This window comes from Balaenoptera physalus (assembly GCF_965194825.1).
Source record: "Balaenoptera physalus genome assembly, chromosome: 13".
Taxonomy (NCBI): Eukaryota; Metazoa; Chordata; class Mammalia; order Artiodactyla; family Balaenopteridae; genus Balaenoptera; species Balaenoptera physalus.
The window spans coordinates 108,110,526-108,133,611 of record NC_138892.1 but is presented as its reverse complement, the minus strand read 5'-3'; the positions used below and the strand labels follow the sequence as shown (position 1 = coordinate 108,133,611).

The 23,086-nt window shown below is 54.0% G+C and overlaps 1 protein-coding gene and 1 long non-coding RNA gene across 6 annotated transcripts; one reads left to right on the top strand and one right to left on the bottom strand.

The window, feature by feature from the left end:
• Positions 1-234: 234 nt before the first annotated feature.
• On the top strand, positions 235-22,315 carry BID (BH3 interacting domain death agonist). 4 transcript variants are annotated; one of them, XM_082420864.1, is made up of 6 exons: positions 305-435; positions 12,370-12,431; positions 15,786-15,987; positions 18,170-18,309; positions 19,323-19,535; positions 20,449-20,912. In XM_082420864.1, exons 2-6 carry the CDS (start codon positions 12,420-12,422, stop codon positions 20,458-20,460), a joined length of 579 nt encoding a protein of 192 aa, XP_082276990.1. In that variant the 5' UTR covers positions 305-435; positions 12,370-12,419; the 3' UTR covers positions 20,461-20,912. The 4 variants fall into 4 exon arrangements, with proteins under 4 accessions (XP_082276988.1, XP_082276989.1, XP_082276990.1 ...); XM_082420861.1 differs by lacking the exons at positions 305-435; positions 18,170-18,309 and adding exons at positions 1,104-1,317; positions 1,462-1,687 and having other exon boundaries at positions 20,449-22,315; XM_082420862.1 differs by lacking the exon at positions 12,370-12,431 and having other exon boundaries at positions 235-435; positions 20,449-22,315.
• Positions 4,327-20,442, bottom strand: LOC309641136. 2 transcript variants are annotated; one of them, XR_014252538.1, is made up of 3 exons: positions 19,908-20,442; positions 7,980-8,090; positions 4,327-7,310 (listed from the first exon to the last, which is right to left on the bottom strand). It is a non-coding gene; the product is annotated as an uncharacterized lncRNA (long non-coding RNA). The 2 variants fall into 2 exon arrangements; XR_014252539.1 differs by lacking the exon at positions 7,980-8,090.
• Positions 22,316-23,086: the final 771 nt, after the last annotated feature.

The window sequence follows — 23,086 nt, the reverse complement described above, 5'->3', positions numbered from 1 at the left end:
TTCACTGTAACCAGCCCATGGTTTCTGGTTGTATTTCTTTCCGGTCTTTTTTCTTCTTTTTAAAATTCAGTTTCTATTCCTGAGTTCGCGTGTAGCGACTGCCCTGGTCCCTGGAGGCCTCTGTTCCTGCTCCTCCGCGCGCGGCCTCCAGGGACCTGGCGAGGGGCGGGGCCTGGAGGTGGGCCTGGGGCGGAGCCTTGTCGGTGTGCGGTCGGGAAGGGGCGGGGCCGCGGCAAGGTTTAGGAAATGATGGAGTGGGGGCGTGGCCTGCCGGGGAGGGCGTGGCCGGCAGTAAGAGGGCGGAGCCTTGTCGGGCGGGGCGGCAGCTACCGGAAGTGGGCTCGCGGCGGCTGCGCGCTCCACCCCCGGGACGTCGGCTTTTTCCCGCCCGAGCCTGGTGCGCAGCCGCCTCGCCGCCTGGCGCCGCCGTGGGAGGTGAGTGCCGCCGGGCGTCCCCAGTCCCCGCGCCCTCCGCCCCTGGGAGGCCCCCTCCCTGCCCCCGCGCGCTCCGTCCCGCTGCTCCCTCCGCGTGAGGCAGACGCGCGTGCGGGCCGAGGCGCGTCCCCGGCTCGCGCTGCTCTGGACACGCTGCGGGCGGCGGAAGTGGGTTGTTGAGTGACTTAGTGACCGGAAACCCTGAGAGATCCGAGACCCTCAGCCAGCAGGCCGGGCGCGGGGCGTGGGGCGCGTTTCTTTCATCCAGCGAGCGGGACGCGCTGTGCTGCCGGGGTGGGATGGCCCTCACGGGGGAGGGGGTGGTCTTCACTGAGGGGGGCCTCACCCCTGAGACCCTTTCGGGCGACTCCGCCCCGGCCATGCCTCTCCTGCGGGTCTGTCTGCTGCCCAGGCCTCCGTCGGCGGCTTCAGCAGGGGCACGTGGTTCCCAGTCCCATCCCACCCGTCGGGACGCAGGCGGGTCGGGCCGGGGGCTCTCCTGGGCCCGGATCCCTGCCATCTCCGGGCAAACCCTGAGACCGCCGGGAGCCACGGGTGACTGTCCCTGGAAGAGGGTCTGCGCTCGAGCTGGGGGAGGGTGGGAGGAGCCCACCGGCTGCAGGGGTTGAGCTGGCTCTAGGAAGGCACCGCAGGGAAGAGGATGGGGCGGCCCGCGGGGCGGCTTCTGGCCTCCTCCCCCGAGGGAGGAGCTCAGCGTAGCGCACGGGGCAGCCTTTCCGCCGGGGTCCAAGGACGGAGTTCTCTGGGCTGGGCCCAGAGAAGACTCCGCGGGACAGGGCGCTGTGTGGTGGGAATGGCAACGGTGGGACACCGGGATGCAGGCTTTGGAGCAGAGAGCTGCCGGAACAGGGGCTGGGTACCGTAAGTCTTGTCTGAGGAGGTCAGGTCATCCGAGGTGGACTCTGAGGTGTGGATAGGAGCTTGCCAGCAGTGCGGGAGTGCTGGGGGAGGGGCCCTGCTCCCGGGCCTTCGCAGACCCAGGACTGGAGGTCCCACTCACTGCAGATGCGAGCGGCCTGCCCGGACGCCCCGGCACCCAGGAGCAAGGAGGAGGGGGACCGGCCTGGCGCTGCCTGTGGCGGGGGAGGGGTGGGGCCTGTGCCCCGATGGAGGAGCGCGCGTCGTGCGGAGGTGCCCGGGACGCCGCGTCTGGACTGTCGGCCCTGAGAAGCCTCGCTCCAGAGCTCTGGCAGGTGCTTCTGTGGCTGCGCCTCTGGTGGCCGGACGTCAGGTGGGGGGGCTGTGGAGGGAGTGGAGGCCCGCAGTGCTCCCCACCCTGCTGGGCCTCCCTTGCACAGGATCTGACAGCAGCACCTGGGCCCCCGGGGGTCACACGTGTGCTCGCCCGAAGCACACGCGGAGCTCACTGGGCGGGACACGCGGGCAGAGCTTTGTGTCTGGACGAATGCTGATCCGAGACGAAGACGCTTGAGTACCCTGCCGCCCCAGAGCCCCAGCTCTGCCTGCGGGGCTGCGCTGCCTGGGTTCCCGGCCGCCGCCCCACGTCCCAGCCCTGCTCCCCTGCACCTGTTAGACCCTGGGTGGTGGTGGGGAGGGCCTGGCCTTTCTGCAGACCCCTCCCTGCGGGCAGCCTTGGGGGCGGGGGGAGCGTGGGGCGGTGCCGTGGACCCTCTCTGGGCCTTTTCCCCAAGAGCCCTCCCCTGTCCTTTCCCTCCTTCCTCTCCCTCCCTCCTCTTCCTGCCTGTGCTGGGCTGAATGGGGAAGTTTCCAGTGAACAGCGGACGGACGTGATCATCTGGGTGAACCGCAGAGCAACCGCTTCTGGAGGTTCTGCTGCAGATTGAGTTCTCGGTTGGCTTTTGTGTGGGTATTTGTGTCCAGGGTCCTAGAAGCCACCACTGAGACAGTGAGGAAGTGGCTCGTTTGCAGTTATCCCCTTCCCTCAGTGTCCTGTCATCGCGGGTGGGGAGGACACGAGTCCCCTCTGGGTCACAGAGCAGGTTGAAGAGGGGCTGGTCACCTTCAGGCACACGAGTGCCGTGGGGCCCGGGGACCTTCTGCCCTGGTGGAAGGATGTGGCGGCCGGCCGGGAGCGGGGCTGCCACGCGTGGGGAGAGGCCTCTTCCGGGGCCAGGGGTCCGGGTCACCAGGAGGGCCGTGGGACATCCCTTTTCTTCTCCCTGGCTCCAAGGCGAGGGAGGTTGTTGGGACAGAGGCCCACCTCGACGCTCTGGAGCGGCCCCTGGCACACCGGCCTCTGCGGGCCGTCTTGCCGCACCCCGTGTGCGCACACCTCTCGGCCAGGGCCTGGGCAGGTCGGGCGGCGGGAGACGAGGACACTGGGACTCGGAGGCTTTTCGCACTGGGGGGTGGGTTTCACTTCTGGGGCCTGTGTGACGGGGTGGCTCCCCCTCTTTATTCCGCCCTCCCTTGGGCTGCTTTTTAAACCTCTTATTGAGATATTTCACATATCATAAAATTTCCCCATTTAAAGTGGTTTCCAGTTTACTCTCAGAGTTGTGCAGCCATCACCACAATCTAACTTTTGAGCATCTCAGCAGCCCCCAAAGAAACCACGCACATTATCAATCACCCCCTAGTCCCCTTATCCCCACAGCCCCAGGTGACCCTAATCTACTTTTTTCTCTGTGGAGTTGCCTATTCTGGGAAGTTCATATAAATGGAGTCATACAATCTGTGGTTTTCTCTGACTAGATTGTTTTCATTCAGCATAATGTTTCAGAGTTCATCCAATGTTTCAAATTTCATTCCCTTTTATGGCCAAATAAATATTCCGTTTTATGAATATACTACATTTTCTTTATCCATTCACCAGTTGATAGACATTCGGCTTTTTGCTGCCTTGAATGATGTCACGATGAACATTCGTGTACAAGTTTCTGTGTGGACGTGTGTTTTCATTTCTCTTGTATATATGCCTGCCTAGGAGTGGAATTGCTGGGTCTTGTGATAGCTCTGTTTAACATTCTGAGGAGCTGCAGAACTGTTTTCCAAAGTGGCTGCACTATCTTACATTTCCACCTGCACGGTATGAGGCTTCCGGCTTCTCCACAACCTCGCTACCACTTGCTATTATCCTTTTGGTTCCAGCCGTCCTCGTGGGTGTGAAGGGGTATCTCATTGTGGGTTTTTTTCCTTTCTTTCTTTCTTTTTTTTTTGGCCGCGCCGCACGCGTGGCTTGTGGGGAGCTTGGTTCCCTGGCCAGGGATGGAACCCGGGCCCTCAGCAGTGAAAGCGCAGAGTCCTAACCACTGGACCGCCAGGGAATTCCCCTCTCATTTTGGTTTTGATTAGCATTTCCGTAGTGGTTAATGATGTTGAGCATCTTTTCATGTGCCTGTTGACCATTTGTATATCTTTGGATCCTATTAAAATCTTTTGCCCAATTTTTAACTGGGTTGTTTTTTTATTGTTGTTAACAAGAATTCTTTGTATATTCTGGGTACAAGTCCCTTGTCTGGTAAATGATTCGCAAGCATTTTTTCCCATTCTGTGGGTTGTGTTTTCACTGATCGTTTCCTTTGAAGCACAAAGGTTTTTAATTTTCAAGAAGTCCAGTTTATCTATTTTTTTTCTTGTATGACTTGTTCTTTTGGTGTCATATCTAAGAAATCACTGCCTCTCCCAAGGTCATAAAGTTTTATTCCTTTGTTCTCTTCTAAGAGTTTTTTTTTTTTTTTTTTAATGGTTTTAGCTCTTATATTTAGGCCTATGATATGTTTTGAGTTAGTTTTTATATATGATATGAGGTAGGGGCCCAAATTCATGCTTTCGCCCCTGTGATACCCAGCTGTCCCAGCACCATTTGCTGAAAAGCCTATTCTTTACCCTGGTCTTGGCCCCTTTGTCACAGGTTGATGAACCATAAATATTAGGGTTTATTTACGGACTGTCATTTCTGGTCCATTGATCTTTGAGGTTATCCTTTGCCAGTACCACATTGTCTCAATTACTGTAGCTCAGTCATAAGTTTTGAAGTTGGGGAGTGTGAGTCTGCCAGCTTTGTTCTTTTTTACTTTGGCTATTTTGTGCCCCTTGCATTTCCTCATGAAACAGGAGCCATTTGTCACTTTCTGCGGAAAAGCCAGCTGGGAGCTTGAGGGTAACTGTGTTGGGTCCGTGGGTGTCTGGGGGGCTCCCACTGGTGGAACGGAATACATCCTCCAGTCCATGGACAGGAGTGATTTCATTTATTTAGGTCTTTACTTTCCTTCAACGATGTTTGTCGTTTTCGCTGTACAAGCCTTACACTTCTTTTGTTCATTGTATTCTGAAGTACCTTATTTCTCTTGATGCTGTTCTGTTTCTCAGTTTCATATTTGGGTTGTTTATTGCTGGCACGTAGAAGTACAACAGATCTTGCAGAGATTGTGTCCTGCAGCGCTGGTGAACTCATTTATTACTTCCAGGGGTGTTTTAGTGGATTCCTGGGGCTTTCCCATATGTAAGATCATGTCAAATCAGTATCTTAAAGTCTCTCGGTTGCTCCCCGTGTGTGCAGCCAGGATTGAAAGCCAGTGGTTCCCAGGCCTGTGGGATGGAGGGGAGGGCCGAGGAGCAGAGCAGGCACTGGGGTTTCTGAGGATGTGCCCAGCGTCTGGGGAGGCCTGAGGGACGGAGAGCTTGGCGCAAAGGAGCCAGACAGACAGACCAGCGTCCACACTCCAGCTTCTGTCCTGGCGAATCCAGGTGGCAAGGGGCTGGCAGTGAGGTCACACTGTGTTCTGGGTGAGTGGCAGCTCCCACCCCGCCACGAATCGTCAGAAGGGGCCCACGTGGACACTGGCCTGGGCCTCCTGTGGCTCTGCGTTGACCCTGTTCACCCGCTTCGGGGGAAGGACTGTCTTACGTGATCTCAGCAGACCTGGCGGCCGCCTTAGAAATCCACATTATCTAGAAACTGGTTGTTATCATCTATCTTACTTGTTCCCTCACTAATTAATGAGCTAATAAATAAAATCTTGGACATGTGTTCATTTTATTGTTTTGTATTTGTATGAAAGTCATGGTTTCGCCCTCTTCTTTGGCTGCCAGTTTTGGAGCCGTCCCTGAATGTGTGCCAGTGAGTTTCAGCCCCCAGAGGCCACATCTCAGGGCCAGTGGAGTGGCTCCCTCTGTCCTGTGTTTGGCTGGGTTTTGTGTTTGCACATGTGGACCAGTTACTCCGTTGGTGCCTTCGCTGACTGTGGTCCTTGTGGGCAGGTGTCAGAGGTCTGCCCTGTGTTGAGCGGGAGAGGACAGAGGATCTGGGTGGTCAGACTGTGGTTTGTGTCCTTGGTCTCTTTTGAGCTCAGTTCAGAATTTTGTGCCACCACGGAGAACCACTCCTTGACATCCGGACCCATGAGCCTTGGTGTTTCTGTGTTTACTCTTGACCTGGCCCTGAAGTTGTGGGACCGACGCCGTGTGCCCTGTGGGTCTGTAATTCAGCAAGGCCTTGGCCTCTTGGTGTGTAAATGTGCGAAACGTTTTCTCATCATTAGGGAGTTAGGTTGTGAAGTGTCTCAAATTGGAGGAACTCTGTTCTCATTGGCTTGTGGACCTAAATAAATGCTTATATAAATCAAATATTTCTAAAATTTCCAGAAAATCAGGAAATCTCGTTTCTAATAATTTAAATGCATTAGACTTTAAAAAAATTTAAAATGCACAGAAAGGAACTCAAATTTTCTTTATTTATTTATTTTTGGGTCTTTGTTGCTGTGCGCAGGCTTTCTCTAGTTGCGGCGAGCGGGGGCTACTCTTCGTTGTGGTGCGTGGGCTTCTCATTGCGGTGGCTTCTCTTGTTGCGGAGTGCGAGCTTCAGTAGTTGTGGCACGCGGGCTCAGTAGTTGTGGCGCATGGGCTCAGTAGTTGTGGCTCGCGGGCTGTAGAGTGCAGGCTCAGTAGTTGTGGTGCACGGGCTTAGTTGGTCCGCGGCGTGTGGGATCTTCCCAGACCAGGGCTCGAACCCAAGTTCCCTGCATTGGCAGGTGGATTCTTAACCACTGCGCCACCAGGGAAGTCCAAACTCAGAAACGTTTTAAGAATACAGGTTTACAAACAGACTCACAGGTACAGAGAACAAACCAGTAGCTACCAGTGGGAGAGGGAAAGGGGAGGGGCAAGACAGGGGGAGGGGATTAAGAGGTACAAACTACTATGTATAAAATAAATAAGCTACAAGGATAATATTGTACACCACAGGGAATATAGCCAATATTTTATAATAACTATAAATGGAGTATAACCTTTAAAAATTGTGAATCACTATGTTGTACACCTGTAACTTATATTATACATCAACTATATCACAAAAAAGAATGCAGGTTCACATAATTAAGATATATCTTTGGCAAATGAGGATAAATTAATAATTTGGGGCTTTAAAAAGCTGTGTCTTTTCTCTGATTTATTGGTATTATAGTTAATATTGATTACATGTAATAATCAATATTCAATATATCAGTATAACGTTGATATAATACATTTTATTCTAATTGGTTTCCCCCCAAACTTCTACAGGTTTACTTATCAAATCAGCTAATATTACTCTTACATGATGTTTAAAGTTAAGAGAAATGTAAATTTGTTTTCAACTAAGTTGAATAGAATTCTGACATTGTTTTTACTTTAACAGTATTACAGGGTGCAGCTTGGACGCACATTAAATTGAGTTAATGATGGCAATCATTGTCTACCTAGGTAACTTCTAAGTAAGACAGGATACCGAAGCATTGGGTACCAGGTGTAAGCTCAAGTGTTTTCAGTGTCCTCAGCAGACGCTTCGTCTCTGGCTGGTGTCGCTCAGCGTGTCTGCACCATGGGGACGCCCAGGGCACGCGTGCTGCTGGAGATAGCGTCTGAGCTGTGACACCCGGGCACCTGGTTCTCTGTGAAGGAAGGTCAGTCACTTGGCTTGAGTTGTAATTAAAATGGATGACAGAGAAAAACTGTTGTATATGTGCTTTTATTTTCAAGGAAAGGGCGTCTTTCCCCCCCCCCCTCAAAGTTTTTGGTCTCTCTTTTACACATAGAAATTACTGAGGACCCTGAAAAGCTTTTGATTAAGTGGGTTTTATCTATTTTATGTGTGAGAAAGTAAAACTGGAGAAAATTTTCAAATATTGTTGATTTGTTTGAAAATATCAATGGCTGTTGCTTAACGAACATTTTTTAAAAATACTGTATTTTACAAAACAATGTTTTTAGTGAGAACATTGTTTCATGTTTTTGTAAATCTCTTAAATGTCTGAGTCTGAGAAGAAGCTATGAAATCTCACAGTTTTAGCAAAGTTTGCTTGTTTTGATGGTCTTGCCTCCTTTACTGTCAAAACGATTTTTTTTTTTTTAAATTGTTTATTTTTGGCCGCACCGCGGAGCTTGTGGAACCTTAGTTCCCCGACCAGGCATCAAACCCACGCCCCCTGCAGTGGAAGCGTGGCGTCCTAACCACTGGAGTGCCAGGGAAGTCCCGAAAACAGTAAATTTTGATGCTTTATGTTTTAAGGGGAAAAACAGCCCCACAAAGAACAAAAGTTGATCACTTATGAGGAGCTTACGGTTTTCTTAGTTTCGTTCATTGATAACCATGTCCTGTTTCTCAGGCATCCGTGACCCCATCTTAAGTGCCCAAGTGGACTCTGACAGAGCTTCCAAAGGTTGGACGGACCCTGAATTTAGAAAAAAAAATGTTTTCAGGATATCTTTTACACCTAAGACTATCATTGAGACTTCCCAGAGTGCCCCTGGAGAATCCCAAAGGCCGTTCACCTTATAAAGAGAGCGATTATACAATTAATCAGATTTGTTTGAAGTGTTACTGTTGTGAGGCTGCTTTGGTTATGTTTACAGGAAGACATTACTCATTTAAATGTTTCAGAAGCTGTGTGCTATATGAGGACGCCTTTATTCTCAGGGGAAACACTGATCACGTTTGTTACGTACTGTACCCCAAAAGAGACTCTGACCCCCTTCCGTTCTGATGTTGTCGGTTAGAGAAACGCGTGAATCACCCCCGGCAGCCTGTGCCCTCTGGGGATGACTTGGGGCTTTTCGTGCGTGTCCTCAGCTAAGAAGGGTGGAATCAGAGACTTGTGGAAAGGACTGGTACCAGGTACTTTGAACTAGTGGTACTTCACGAACAGGCTTCTGTGTTCTCCTGGCTTCAACAACTCAGAGCTTCACCCAGGGTGCAGGTCAGGGTTTCCAGGCTCTTCTGGACGCAGACGGCGTGGGCGCAGCTGCTGGGACCCACAGACCAAGGTGGGAAACTGGTGGTTTGCTCGGAATACTGCTGACGTTTTCATTTCTGTTTTCTAGACACACGAAACTTTCTCTTTCTTCAACTGTCTATAACCCATAGAAATTTGGTAGACGGAAATGACATCTAGTTCTTCCTGACAGAATTCTTGTTAAGTTTCCTCATTTTGTGTGATGGTACAGCTATTTGCATAGGTTCAAAAAGAAGACGCTGGGGGGGGGTTTTTTCTTGCAAACTTTTTTTATTGTGGTAAAATATATGTAAAATTTTACCGTTTTAATCATTTTAAGTGTACAGCTCAGTGGCATTAATAGGAATTAATAATTCTCTAGAAAACAGGCACGATTTCTCATGTAAGTGGGGCAAGACGGTGTGTGTCCTTCTGCGTCTGGCTTGTTTTGTTCGGTGTAACATCCTAAGGGTTCCTCCACATTGTCGCAGGTATCAGAATTTCCTTCTTTGTTGTGTGTGTGGTAAAACATACCTGAGATTTTCCACTGTAACCACCTGTGAATGTCCCCCGCACTGAGGTGCCACCACCCCCGTCCTCCCCAGGACCCTCTCATCTTGCCGCCCCGGCCCCCAGCCCCCGGCCCCCGCCCTGGGCCAACAGTCCACTTTGCGGCAGAGAAGTGGACTCAGGAAGCAGCTGCCCTTGTGCGTCTGGCTCATGTCCTCGGCTCAGTGTCCTCAAGCTCCGCCCTGTGCAGCAGGTGCCAGGATCTCCTTCTCTCTGCGGCTGAACGAGACTCACTGCGTGATGGACGCACTGCGTCCATCCACTCACCCATCAGTGGATGTTGCGTTGTCACCACCTGTGCTGTTGTGAGTGACGCAGCCAGGATGGGTGTGCACGTATGCGGAAGCAGAGTTACTAGAACAGACGGTAATTCTGTGTATAAGTTTTTTGAGAAACTGCCTACTGTCCTTCGTTCTGTTTACCAGGATGTAATATAATTGGACAACTTGAGAGCCTTCCTCAGAACGTCCTATTTCTGAATGATGCTTGTATGATCGACTGTGACAGGCCACTTGTCACAGAACTGAGCTGCCTTTAGGGAGTGAAGGCTACAGAGCCCCCCAGAAAAGCCAGTCTGGCCCTGGGGTCCCCGTCCTCCGTGGTGGGAAGGTCGCTTCCTGCAGGCCAAGGAATCTGAGCTAAGTGGGGACCCGAGTAAGAGAGGCCAGGACTGAATATACGAGTGGACGGTGGCAGAGCAGCCTGCCCGGCCCCTTCCCCCAGTCCCCCCAGTGACCACCAGCCCGGGAGGTCAAGTCAGAGTGCTCTCTGGGACAGTCCAGGAAGCTAAAAATAACTTCAGGACTTGATTGATACCTGACAGCTTCTCTCCTTTCTGTTCGTGCCTCCGACATGGGGCGACACAGAGGACGCCATCGCACAGGGAGCCACGGCCAGCGGGCCCCCTGCTTCCCCCGCGGCCTCCTCTGCAAAGCTCCCCACCCGCTGCCTGCATTTGAGTCTCTGCCACGTGCAAGTGTCTGGATCCGTGGCCCCTGTTCCCCTGGCTGGGCTTCCTTTTCTCCGCACACATCTAGAGGGGCCGCAGGTGGAGCCTGTGAACTTGCTTGGCCTGGCCTCCTGCCCGCCCTCGGGGTAGCCTGAGCTTCCTGGTGAGAATTTCCAGACCGAAGCTGATCTTGTGGCATTAGTAGCTGTTTAATCTAAATTTGCAAAAGAAACCTAGGAGGCCTGGCTGGTTAATTAGCATTCTTCTGAGACCCGCCCTGTTTGTGTGTGTCAAAGAATAACCTTTGAGATCATTACCAGTCCGGAGACTGTCAGGAAATCTGTGAAAGACTCTGAAATGGGCAAAAAACCTGGATATTCTGGCCAGCTCACTGTTTCTGGTTTTCTTGTCTTGGAGCTATTTTACACCTCTGTAAGTTGCAGAAAACGGATGCTGACGCAGGTGATTTGTCCATAGAAATACAGGTGCTCTGCTGTGGGTGCTTGTGTGCTCTTTGAGTGGTTTTAACATCTTTGTTTCCCCCATTAAATAATCAGTTACATAAAATCTTTAGTAAGTGTTCATTTCAGAAGGTAAAAAAAGGAAATCCACCTCCTCCAAACCCACTGTCTTTCTGAGGAAGACAGCGGGGCCCAGCCGCCCTGCAGAGGCACTTTCTCCTGTGGGTCCATCCCGTCTGGGTCAGCATCCGTGTTCTGCTCTCATTCTGTATCCTTACATAGAGGGAGAGCTATGAAGACATATATGCACAGGTGACCTTCGAACAACAAGGGTTTGAACTGCATGGGCCCCCCTTCTGTGGGGATGTTTTTCACTAGTAAATGCCCCACGGGCTGTTGCTGGTTGAATTGGAGAATGCAGATCGCGGATACAAGTAAATTCTGTACCCGCTGACCCCCGCGTTGTTCAAGGGTCACTTACGTAAAGGCATTAAAACATTTTGTGGAAGTATGTGTTGAGGTGGGAAATGAGCACAGTGTCAGCGATGTGGACATGGATCAGGGCCGCGGGGACAGTGGGGAGGGCAGGTCCGGGTGGAAGGCAGATTTTATGTGAGTTACCCCTTGATGGCGGCCTCCCCGGTTTTCGGAAGCTCGTTCCTGAGAGGGCGCGGTGGAGGCCGAGGCTGTGACTGGACGTGGTTTGGCTTCTGCGGCCTTTCCCCCAGGGGCCTGCTCTGTGGCACGTCGTCCTGCAGCTCTGCCTCCTGCCCTGGAGGCCCGCGGAGGCCCTCGGGCCAGCGTCCTGCTGCTTCCTGTCTGTCCCTCCACGTTCACCGCGTCCTTTGCAGCCTGCCCGGCCCCAGGGTGGGTTCATCCGACTCCCGGTGGGTGGCCTGGGTCCTGGGGATGCAGTCCCCCAAGGCCCCCACCCGCGCTCCCCGGGGGGAAGCCTTGCCCTTTCTCCCTGGAGAGGAGCTGGTGGTTCTCTTTTTACCCCCTGTGTATTTAGGAACCCTATGGAAGTTCCAAATTTGACTGTTACTGCCCTACAAAAGGATCGATTCATTGGGTTTAGCCTAATACTGTGTGTAAACACACATTCACTGGTGCGGACATTTTAACGCGGGATTATTCTGTTGAGACTGCTCTGCAGAAATATTTCTGGTCTGTTTGGACGTCTCTACGATGCACACAGCTCTCATTCTTTTATATTTTCCATGTTGGGGGCATAATCTTTTTAAACTCAGTCTCCGATGGGCTTTTGTCTGCTCAGTTGTTTATGCCTGCCAGGTTATTTAGTGTGGATTTATATGCCATCTGGAAGCCTGAATCTTTTGTGTGACTGTCAAATACACATTCTTTTCTTAATTTATACACATCTTTCTGTGCAAGACTGATCTCACCAGCCCTTGCAGCCACGTGGCCCTGGGCCCAGGCGTGCCTCGTTTTCCCACCCACTCGGTGCTCTGGGGCTGCAGCTGGGGAGGGTCGGTGGGGAGAGCGGTGATGGGGCCATGGTAATGACACAGCAGGTCCCTGGAAACGTCCAGGTGTTTTTCGTGGAGGGAGCCCGGCGCTCCAAGTACTGTATTGACTTGGAGAGGGTTCGGGAGCAGACGGCCCTGTCTGCCTGACCAGTGAGCTCAGGCTGCTGGGGGCTGGGCTGAGGTGGGCGGGCGAGGGCAGCAGGGCTCCCTGTTCTTCCCTGGGGGTCCCCACGGGGCCCTGCACCCACCCTGTGTGTGTCCTCTTCCAGGCTGCCGACCCGCACCCCTGTGAGCTGGAGCCCACGACGCTGCCTGGGCCATGGACTCGAAGGTCAGACGGGCGGTGGTCCTGGGGGTGTGGGCGGCGGAGCCTCGGGTCCCAGCTCCGGGGAGCACAGGGCGGGTAACCCTCTCGTCCCCTCACCGCTTCCGCCCGCTCCTGTGCAGCACGGGCTCAGAGCTATAGCGTCGCCGAGGCTGCGTGGGCCGGTCCCCCGCCTCAGCAGGATGGGGCCTAAATGGTGCCTTGTGCTTTGCGCGAGTTTAAAAGAGAAAGTCGCGCCTGGCCCAGCAGAAGCTCTTCTTCACCTCCTTCCTGTCTTTGCCAGGCAGTGTGGCATCTTCGGGCGTCCAGCCCAGGGCCCTTCGTGTCCCCACCAGTTCCATGGGGGCGGCCGCAGGCCTGAGGACTTACTAGGTGGTTCACGAGCTTGGCCCGGTTTCTGCATCTCTGAGCAGACAGCGCCTGGGGGCTCGGTGTGCGCTTCTCAAACGTCCCTCTGCAGGCCTGGGAGCCCTGTGGTTCCCAGCTTAGCAGCTCAGGAGAAGCGTCAGCTACTTGAGCAGAAGAGGTTTCGGGAGCTGCCCAGGTGCCGCTTCTCCTGACGACTTCAGTGGGAAAGGGCAGACACACTCCCAGGGCTTTGCTTTCCCCTTTCTTCCCTTCAAGCTGAGGAAACCGAGACACAGGCGTGCCCCACAGTCAGGTTCGTGGTGAGACAGCCAGCGGCTTCCTCTTCTCCCTCAGAAATTTCACCCTGCTATATAGATTTTCTGACTTTCTTCCCCCTTTGATTTTGTTTCCAGGTGTTTTTAATTACAGTAAAATTTACCATTTTAACCTTTTACTGATTGATTGATTGATTGGCTGTGTTGGGTCTTCGTTGCGGTGCACAGGCTTCTCATTGGTGGCTTCTCTTGTTGCGGAGCACAGGCTCTAGGCACACAGGCTCAGTAATTGTGGCTCGTGGGCTCTAGAGCGCAGGCTCAGTAGTTGTGGTGCACAGGCTTAGCTGCTCCGCGGCATGTGGGATCTTACCAGACCAGGGCTCGAACCCCTGTCCCCTGCATTGGCAGGCGGATTCTTAACCACCGTGCCACCAGGGAAGTCCCCATTTTAACCTTTTTTAAGTGTCCGGCTCAGTGGCATTAAGAGCACTCGCGTCGCTGTGCCACCACTGCCCCCTTCTCTCTGTGCATTTGATGCCTCGGGGACCACACAGATGAGAGGGATGGAGCAGTGCATGTCCTCGTGTGTCTGGCTTATATCACTGAGCATAATGGCTCGGTTTGGTTTTTGTTTTTTTTTACTGTTTGTATGGTGCTGTTCATCTATACTGTAGCATTCTTTGATTTTTTTTGATAGGTAGAAAAAGAAAATGAGATTGATTTTTTTTGGTTTTGTTTTGTTTTTACTGTTTGTTTGGTGCTGTCTTCTCCAGGTCTTGGACACCAGGATTAGTCTAGTTTATCACACACATTGGACAGCTCTCCATCGTTTTCTCTGCACTGGAACTGATTTTATAGCACGAGTTATTTTTGCCTCCTATAGATGAAATCTGTATTATGTCCGGCAAGATTTCCTAAGTCTTGATCATTTCTCTTAACATACTTTCCCCTGTGACCTAAAAGGATAAACAACTATCCAATCTTCCACCTTCTGAGACATCCGTTTCAGCTTGTATCACTCGTCCCTCCTTGGCCTTGGCTTGTCACCAGCCTTGCTTGTTCTTGGTGTGAAATGCTGTTGGTCTTCTGGGCCGGCTGCCTGTTTGGGAGTCCAGGCCAGCCTGTTCTTGACATGCTCAGAACGGAGTCTGTCCACACACTTCCCAGCCGGATGGCACTAAATGCTTGGCTCCGGGGCCTGAGCCCTCTAACACGGGATGCTCTCCTTCTCGCCCGGCCACTTCTGTTCTTTGTGTTTCGGGGGGAAAGGCAGAGGTCACTGCACGTGGGTTTGATACCTGACCTGGCGTAGCTGTTGCCAACCGCTGCCACACACCCAGACTCTGGACCCTGTTTACTAACCTCTCGAAAAAGACGGCCTGGTTCAGTTCCCTGGGGCTGCAGCAGGGAAAGCCCACGGCTGGGTGTTTTCCTGAAGCGTCTGGAGGCCACGAGTCTGGTATCAGGGTGTTACAGGGCTGGTTCCTCCGGAGGCTCTGAGGAGCCCGCTCTGGCCTCTCCAGCTCCCGTCTCCATCTGCACTGGCATCCCTGTGTGTGTCTGTAAGTCAGCCCCTTTCTCTTGTAAAGACATGGGTCATGGGATTAGGGCCCCAATCCAGGATGACCTGGCCTTAACGTGACATCTGCAAAGACCCCATTTCCAGATAAGGTCCTGCTCTCAGGTCCTGGCGGTCAGCACCTGGGCCTGTCTCTGGGGGACACGGTTCAACTGCAGCCCTGCCTCAGCCCCTCTTCTCTCCTGACCGGGACGTCTCCTGAGGTAGAGACGAAGCACGTTCTTGAGTTTCTCAGCTGCCTTGTGCCACTGGCCTCACTGTAAAGATTTAGTAGAGTAGAGCTTTACGTACATTTTCCCCCTTTTAGGAGTAATTCTGGAGAAGTAAAGGCTGAATAGCAATACATAAGCACCTTATTTTATGCATTTTGTTTAAAACAATTTGTCCTCTAAAAACTGTCCTCTCAAAGTTTTCTGATTTTCCTAATCAGAATATTTTTCTAGTATTTTCTAATGAAAAACATTATGGACTTAGAAGTAAATTTTACCTGCACCTTCGTTTTCTCCCCGTGACTTCTCCCAGCCCAGGCCGTATGTTTTGCGTGTGTTGATCTGGGTGGTCTCGGCATCCTAGCTTCTCACGATGCCCTCTCATCCCAGGTCTGGGGGTGACCTGAGCACCCCTGGCCCTACTCTGCACTTGCCTTCTTGTTGCCACGTGCAGCGGCCCTCCTGGCTCCCGCCATGCTGCTCGTGGGCTTGGCCAGGGGCTTATCTACCTGAGGTTAGCCAGGCCTGCCCAGAGGCAGCTGTTGCCTGTGGTCACTACTGCTCGGGCTGTATTGAAAATCTGCTTTTGCACAACACCCTCCTGGGCCCACAAAGGACATGATGGCAGAGGATGAGCTTCTAACTGCTGGATGCACTCCCAGTGAGCGTGGGGTCTGGTTGGTAAAAGATATGTGAGGCCCGGCGCAGGCGTGCAGAGCCAGGATGGCACCTAGACACATACGTGCCTGACCTCCCTCCCCGGGGTGCACCAGCTGGCCGCCGGCAGGTGGGCCACCTTCTGCAGAATTGGAGCTTTTCGGCATCTGTACGTGGCCCTGCGGACTGGCCCCTGCCCACTGGGAGGGTGTCCAGGCCCCGGGGCCAGGGAGGCCCTCCCGGGCCCGGCTGCCTGGCCCGGGGCCACGTTCCCACAGGACTCTCCTCTCAGGTCAGCAACGGCGCCAGCCCCCAGGACGAGCGCACCACAAGCCTGCTGGTGTTCACCTTCCTCCAGAGCTGCCCGCACTCCCGCTGCCACCAAGAGCTGGAGGTGCTGGGCCACGAGCTGTCCGTGCGCGCGGCCCATGACGATGAGCTGCAGACGGATGGCAACTGGTGCAGCCACTTCCGTGAGGGGGCGGCAGAGACAGGTAGGCGCCGGGCCAGCCTCCACAGCCCAGATCCGGACTGTGGGGCCTTCGGGCTCAGGTCCACCCCGTGTACAGCGGAGCAGGCCTCGCCGAGTCCAGTCAGTTGAAACCCACTTGGGTTCCTGAGGATTCTTTGCATCTGTGCAGCGCCCACGCTTTACTCCTGTGCGTGTCATGGCCATGATGAGCTGCACGGTCACCAGGGCAGCGGGGACCTGGGGCTCTTTTCTTGGGCCGGGCCAGCCTCCGTGTGCGGCAGATTCTAGGTGTGCGTCCTGTCCTCCCGGCCTCAGCTTTTGCCACCAGTGCTGCCTCCACGGAGGCCGCTGGGAGCTGACGGCTGGGAGCCCCTCTGGAGGTGAGCTGGGCACAGCACACCCTGGAGCTCCCTGAGGAATTCTGTCGGGTTCCTGAACCAGCCTGTGCTTCGGGGGTAGGCTCCCGGGTGTTCCCGACGCTCCCGGGAGGCCTGGGCTGGAGTCCGCCGCCTGGTGTTGGGGGGGGGTGGTCACGGCCCTCTCGCGGCTGATCCAGCCTCTGGGCCCCCAGCTGTCTTAATTCAGGTGGCTGGCGACGCGGCAGGGGGTCCCCACCAGCCAGGGTTGCCTTAGGCCCCCTTTGGGAAGGGGCAGGAGTAGCTCTGCTGTCAGGCCCGCTGCCCCGGTGGCCCCCGTCTGCACCAAGCCCCCCTCACACTGTGGAGCCTCGCTGGACGCACAGGGCAGGGTGGGCACTCGGGTAGGACGCGGTGCATGGTCAGGAGCCTGAGGGGGTGTGGAAGCAATGGGCAGAATAGAGGCCTGGCTGCCACTTGTCAGTGGATTTGTTCGCTCAGCTGGACGGGAGGAGGTGGGAGAGCGGGGCCGTGGGGGGCTGTGCAGGAGGTGGGTCAGGACAAGCGCACGGGCCGGGCCGCGAAGGGGACCACGGGGTCGAGCGTGGCCAGGCTGTCGACCCAGGTGGAGGAGGTCTCGGCAGGCGAGTGGTGACCTGTCCCCAAGCAGAGGTGGGCGGGTAGTGGGAGGTTTCAGGGCGAGGAGGGCTCGTGTTGGGGTCACACAGACACGTCTCAGTGAGGTCAGGGCTGCAGCCGGGCCCGTGGAACTCCACGGGTGCAGGGCTGTGCAGGCACTGCCGGCAGATTCCACCAACCACAGGTTGGAAATACTTGGGGAAAAAAGTTCCAGAAAGTTACCCAGAGCAAAACTTGAATTTGCTGTGCGCTGGCGTTGTATTAGGTGGAGGTGATCGCGTGAGGTTACGCCGGCCCCTGGAGTTTGGTGCCTGCGGGGGGCCCTGGGCCGGCGCCCACCCAGACCCCGAGGGACGAGTGTGTGGGCAGGGGGCGAGGTTGCCGGTTGGGGTCCAGACCAGAAGGCGCGGCACTTGGACCCTCTGGCTTCCCAGCACGTGTAGATGTTACGTGTACACTACACGGAGGTGTGTTCGGTGTGCAGTAGTGCTGTCTTAACAGCATTCGTGCCTTAATTAAAAGTACTTCTTCATTGCTACATGCTAACCATCCTCTGAGCCTGCAGCGCGTTGAAGCAGTGACGTCACTGGTCACCATACAAATATATAATAATGAAAAAGTTTGAAATATTGCGAGAATTACCAAAATGTGACACAGAGACACAAGAGTGAGCAAATGCTGTTGGAAAAACGATGCCAACAACTCTCTCGATGCAGGGGTGGCTGCCACACGCCTTCCACACGCGTGACGGGCGGAGGGGGGCTGGAGGTGGGCCGAGTACACTTCTGTGCTGCGGGGAGAAGCAGCGAGGGGGCTGGTCACTCAACGCCCCATGTCCCCAGCTGCGTACCCGGGAGTCAACCCACAGCTGGGAACCCCCGAGCCCCTGGAAGCTTCTGTTCTGGGGAGGGGCTCAGATGGTGTCTGGGAAGGAAGAGCGTGGGGGGTGGGGGAGGAGGCAGAGTCCAGGGCGAGAGGCCGCGGAGCCTCTGTCCTGACCGCGTCCTCAGCCGACAGCCGTTGGACGCTGGGCTTCAAGCCCGGGTTGTGGCTACCCCGGCATCACAGGTCCTTCTCCCGCCCGGCCCCTGCGCCTGGTCCCGTGTTCACACCGTCCTCACTGGGCTGTGGATGCAGGACCCACCCCTTTCCTGGAGCGGGTGGAGCGGGAGCGGGGCGTCATCTGAACCCCCCTCGTCTGCACGTTAGACTCTGAGACTCAGGAGGAAGTGGTCCGGGACGTCGCCAGGCAGCTCGCCCAGATTGGGGACAGGATGGACTGCAGCATCCGCCCGGGGCTGGTGGCTGGCCTGGCCGCGCAGTTCAGGAACGGGAGCCTGTCGGAGGAGGTGAGTGAGAAAACCCACGGGGCTTGTCCTCTGCCTCCGGGCAGACAGACCAGCGTCCAGGGAGGTGGCTCAGCTCGTGACTGCTGGAGAGAGTCAGCCTGGCGAACTGTCTCTCAGAAAAAAGTCACTTGACACCTGAAAACCTGAACCTGAAGTCAGACTCAAGAGTTTGGGGGGCTTCCCTGGTGGCGCAGTGGTTGAGAATCTGCCTACCAATGCAGGGCACACGGGTTCGAGCCCTGGTCTGGGAAGATCCCACATGCCGCAGAGCAACTAGGCCCGTGAGCCACAATTACTGAGCCTGTGCGTCTGGAGCCTATGCTCCGCAACAAGAGAGGCCGCGATAATGAGAGGCCCACGCACCGCGATAAAGAGTGGCCCCCACTTGCCACAACTAGAGAAAGCCCTCGCACAGAAACGAAGACCCAACACAGCCATAAATAAATAAATCAATAAATAAAATTTAAAAAAAAAAAAAAAAAAGAGTTTGGGGACAGAGCCCCCCAAAGATTAACAAGACGGATGTGACTCTTCCTGAAACAACGTGTTCCACTCTGACTGCTGAGGCTGCGGGGGCCCCCGCGACCTAGAAACGCCCTCGGGCTGGGCCCGGCGGGTCGAGCCCTCCTGCCTCTGGGAAGGCCCGTCTGTCAGGGAGCCTCCCTCTGAGCTTCGCTGGCTGGCGTGGATCAGACACAGGCTGCTGGTGCCGTTCTTGCTGCCACGTGTTGGCGTGTGGAAGGTCCTTTCCGGTCCGGCGGTCCACGAGGCCTCTCCCGGCAGGAGGTCTCCATCCCCCTCCCTGCCCCCATGTACCGGGGCCAGACCCCTGGGCAGTGACTGACCTTGATCTCAGGTGCCTTTGAGCAGGAGATGAGGACCCGCTGAGGGGGGGGCGCCTCGCCTGCCCCCAGCTTTGCCTCCTTCTCTCCTCTGGCCTCCTCAGCTGTTTACAGCACTTCCCCCTCCCCGCGGGAGGCCTGGTAACCGCGCCTCTGCTTCCACCCGTGCAGGACAGGAGGCGGTGCCTGGCGGCCGCGCTGGAACAACTCATGCAGCTCTACCCTGCGGACGTGGACCACGAGAAGACCCTGCTCCTGCTGACCATGCTCGTGGCCAAAAAGGTGGCCGACCACTCGCCAGCTTTGCTCCAAGATGTCTTTCACACCACAGTGACCTTCATCAACCAGAACCTTCTCGCCTACGTGAGGAACTTAGTCCAAAACGTAAGAGCCAGTGGTGGCAGCTCCTGGGCTCTTAACCGCCCTTGGTGTCCGCCTCTCCCCAGCCCGGCCCCCTCTGAGCTCTGGGACCCTCACTGCAGGGCTGCCTGCTGGGGACAGACCCCAGGGAAGGTGGTCACGGCCCTTCCTGCTCAGGAAGAAAGGCTTGGTCCTGCGTCTGGGAGTCTGGCTGTTTCTGAGAGGAGCTGCTGTCACCGGGCAGCGGAGGCCGACTGTGCACCCTTCACAGGCTCGTGAGAGCTGCTGGGGGGGCGGGAGAGAGGGCCGGAGGGGCCCACGCTGGGCTTCCCCAGGCTGCTGTCGGCCTCACCTTGTCACAAAAATGAGTATAATTAAATTAAAACACATGCTTACCAAGGAGGGTGAGCGGTCAAAAGGGGGTAAAAACTGCACACATCTGTCCTCCACCCAGGATATTAGAAAGTCTGGTGCTTCAGTTTCACAGACCACCTGGAAGGGAAAGTGGGTGTATCTTATCTGTGAATTTTGGGGTTTTATGTGTCGGGAGTCAGGCGTCTGACCCTCTTTTAACATGTAGTTGATGAGCCTTAAAAGCATTCTCTCTGCGTGGCCTTCAGTTACACGGGCTTTTAAAAATAAAAACCGGAGGGAGAACACAACCCCAACTTGTTGTGAAACCAAGCTGAGCTGTTGTTGGAAGGAGATAAGCCTCTGTTAACAGCTTCCGGACACCGTGGGGCTGAAACAGAACCTCGGTCCAGTCCTCGCACCCACTGATATGCCTCTTGGCACCATAAGTGACTTGGTGAAAGCTGTGTTTGTTTGCAAAGCCCCAGCTGCACTTCTGCTGACTGTGGCCCTAGAGGCTCAGGTCTAGGGTCCTGGCTCAGGAGGGAGGCTGGCTGATCCCGGCTGTTGTCCTTTCTTGCTCCAGGAGATGGACTGACGGGACGACTCGGCAAAAGCACGGCTGGCTACAACCTGAGATGGTGACAGCAGTGTAGCTGTCCACACAGATGGAGCCTCTGCCACTTAAACATGCTCAGAGGAGACAGGCACGAGATGACAGCTGTGTGTCTCTCACCATTTTAAAGGCAGGGCCCATTTAGGAATTTCTTCACGTACACGTGTGAATGTTTCACATCATCTACATCTATCCACACACTGTGCCTTTACCTAATAATGTCTGCTGGAAAGGTCCCCGCCTGAAAATCAGATCTAAAAGCAGATCGTGAGTTCCCTGGTGGTCCAGGGGTTAGGACTCCTCTGCGCTTCCACTGCAGGGACCGGGTCTGATCCCTGGTCGGGGAACTAAGATCCCACAAGCTGCAGTCAAAAAAGAAAAAAAGAACAACAAAATAAAAGCAGATTGACAAATAAAAGGCAGAAGAAAAAGAACACACTTCATGTTTTTTTGTTTTTTAAAAAAACCCACTTGGGACTTTCCTGGCGGTCCAGTGGTTAAGACTCCGTGCTTCCACCGCAGGGGGCGCAGGTTTGATCCCTGGTCAGAGAACTAAGATCCTACATACCGTGCAGCGCAGGAAGGAAAAAAAAAAAAAGTGCACCCTTGGTGGTGGTGTTACCACAGGCAGTGCCGAGTGTGAGGGGACCAGGGATTGGAGAGGGAATGCATGGACCTCTTACAAGTGAAAAATTCCCCTCAAAACAGGGACACCTTCATAGTAAGGAAGTGGTCTTTTTTTTTTTTTTAAGGTTTCATAGAGAGGTTTAATGCCGTGTGTGTTCACACACCAAAGCTACTTCCACCAACACAGGAAATCGCTCTCTCACCGTGTATTTCCTCGAGGTCCATCCCAAGAGCCTGGGCCATTCCAGATGCAGATGGAAGAAGGCAGCACCACCAGATACCGCAGGGGTCCAAGGGGATGGGTTTCATTAATCATCCTTCTTGAACTTGCCGTTGATGTAGAGCACCTGGTCCAGAATCAGTCAGTGGCCCATGCCAGCCCCACGGCTCCCATGGCACCCCGCAGGCCCACTGTGGGTGACCGGTTTCTGGCCAGCTGGCGGCAGCGAGGGCCCACAAACCTGCTCAGCATCGTGGCTCCGTCCCGGCTCAGGGTGACCCCAGCCCCGCTGGCTCGGGCGCACTTAGTCTTCCTGTTTAAAAACCAAGCAGCACAAGAGGTTCTGGACTCAAACAACAGGAAAATCAGACCTCAAAATGTGTTTGACTTTTTCACCGTGATTTCCTTTTACTTGAGTCAGGAACCACAGGCAGTTAAAAGACGTGGAGGTGATTTCAAGGCCTATGTCAACCAGTTTCCAAAATCATGTAACTAAATGCACCCTTTTCTCTTTCCAAGAAGTCAAGGTTTTGATAAAAATTTTAAGCTACTGGAGAAGCTACTGCATCCGTCCTGTGGGGAATGTCTGTGAAGAATCTTACACTTTCATCTTCCAGCCATGCCCCCAGCTCATCTGCACCTATGAAGCTGCTTATGGAGAGAACAGGTTTCTAGGCATACAAGATGAAAGAACAGTTAGACTTAAGAATTCAGCATTTGTGGTGGCTCCCTTTTCTAGACACACAGTCAGTATACAAGTAATAACAGGGACTTCCCTGGTGGTCCAGTGGTTAAGAGTCTGCCTTCCAGTGCAGGGGATGCAGGTTTGATCCCTGGTTGGGGAACTAAGATCCCACACGCCGCGGGGCAAGTAAGACCCCGATGCAGCCAAAAATAAATAAATTTAGACAAAACAAAAAACTATAGTCCAATAAAATTTGAAAAAAAAAAAAAGAATAACAAAACGCAATCACTTAGCACCAGAGTAAACCGGAGCACTTACTGTTAGAAGCAACAAAGCCCGGTCTGTTCCCAGCGCTAAGCGTTTCCTAGGATTGGTCTGCGTCCAAGTGCGATGGTGGGTAGGGTCCAGATCTCACATCACCAGTAACAGAAACGCCCTTGTTACTGTGACCATGATACTCTGGGGAAGGACATGAACACTAGTAATTAAGTACTGATAAATATGTTGTTACCAAAACCACTTCCCTGTTCCCTGAGTTTAAACTTACGAGAAAAGAAAAATGACTCCATGGTTCAGCATCCAACACAGCACCCCAGGGCTGGGTCTCAGGCTGACACCTGAAGGATGCTGCAAGTCCTAAAAGCAAGTAGGCGTGGCTGCGCCTCTGGAAACAATCTTCCAGATTTAAAGGGTTCACGTCACCGTGGAAACACGGTGAATCACACATGAACACAGACACAGGGATCAGTCAGTACAATGTGTCTCAGCAGGGAGATACTTTCTTCCAGGCCCAGGAGCAATTTAAACTCAAGTAGTCAACTCTATAAACTAATGGAAGAGAAAGGAGTGCTAGAGCACCAAATAATCCCAGACTATCTCTTACAATACTTTAAATTTTTCAGGGACCTCCCTGGCGGTCCAGTGGTTAAGAGTCCAGTGGTTAAGAGTCTGCGCTTCCACTGCAGGGGGCACGGGTTTGATCCCTGGTTGGGGAACTAAGATCTTGTGTGCCACGTGGTGCAGTAAGTACGTAAATAAATAATTTGTCACAGCATCTTTACCTGCCACTGTTTTGC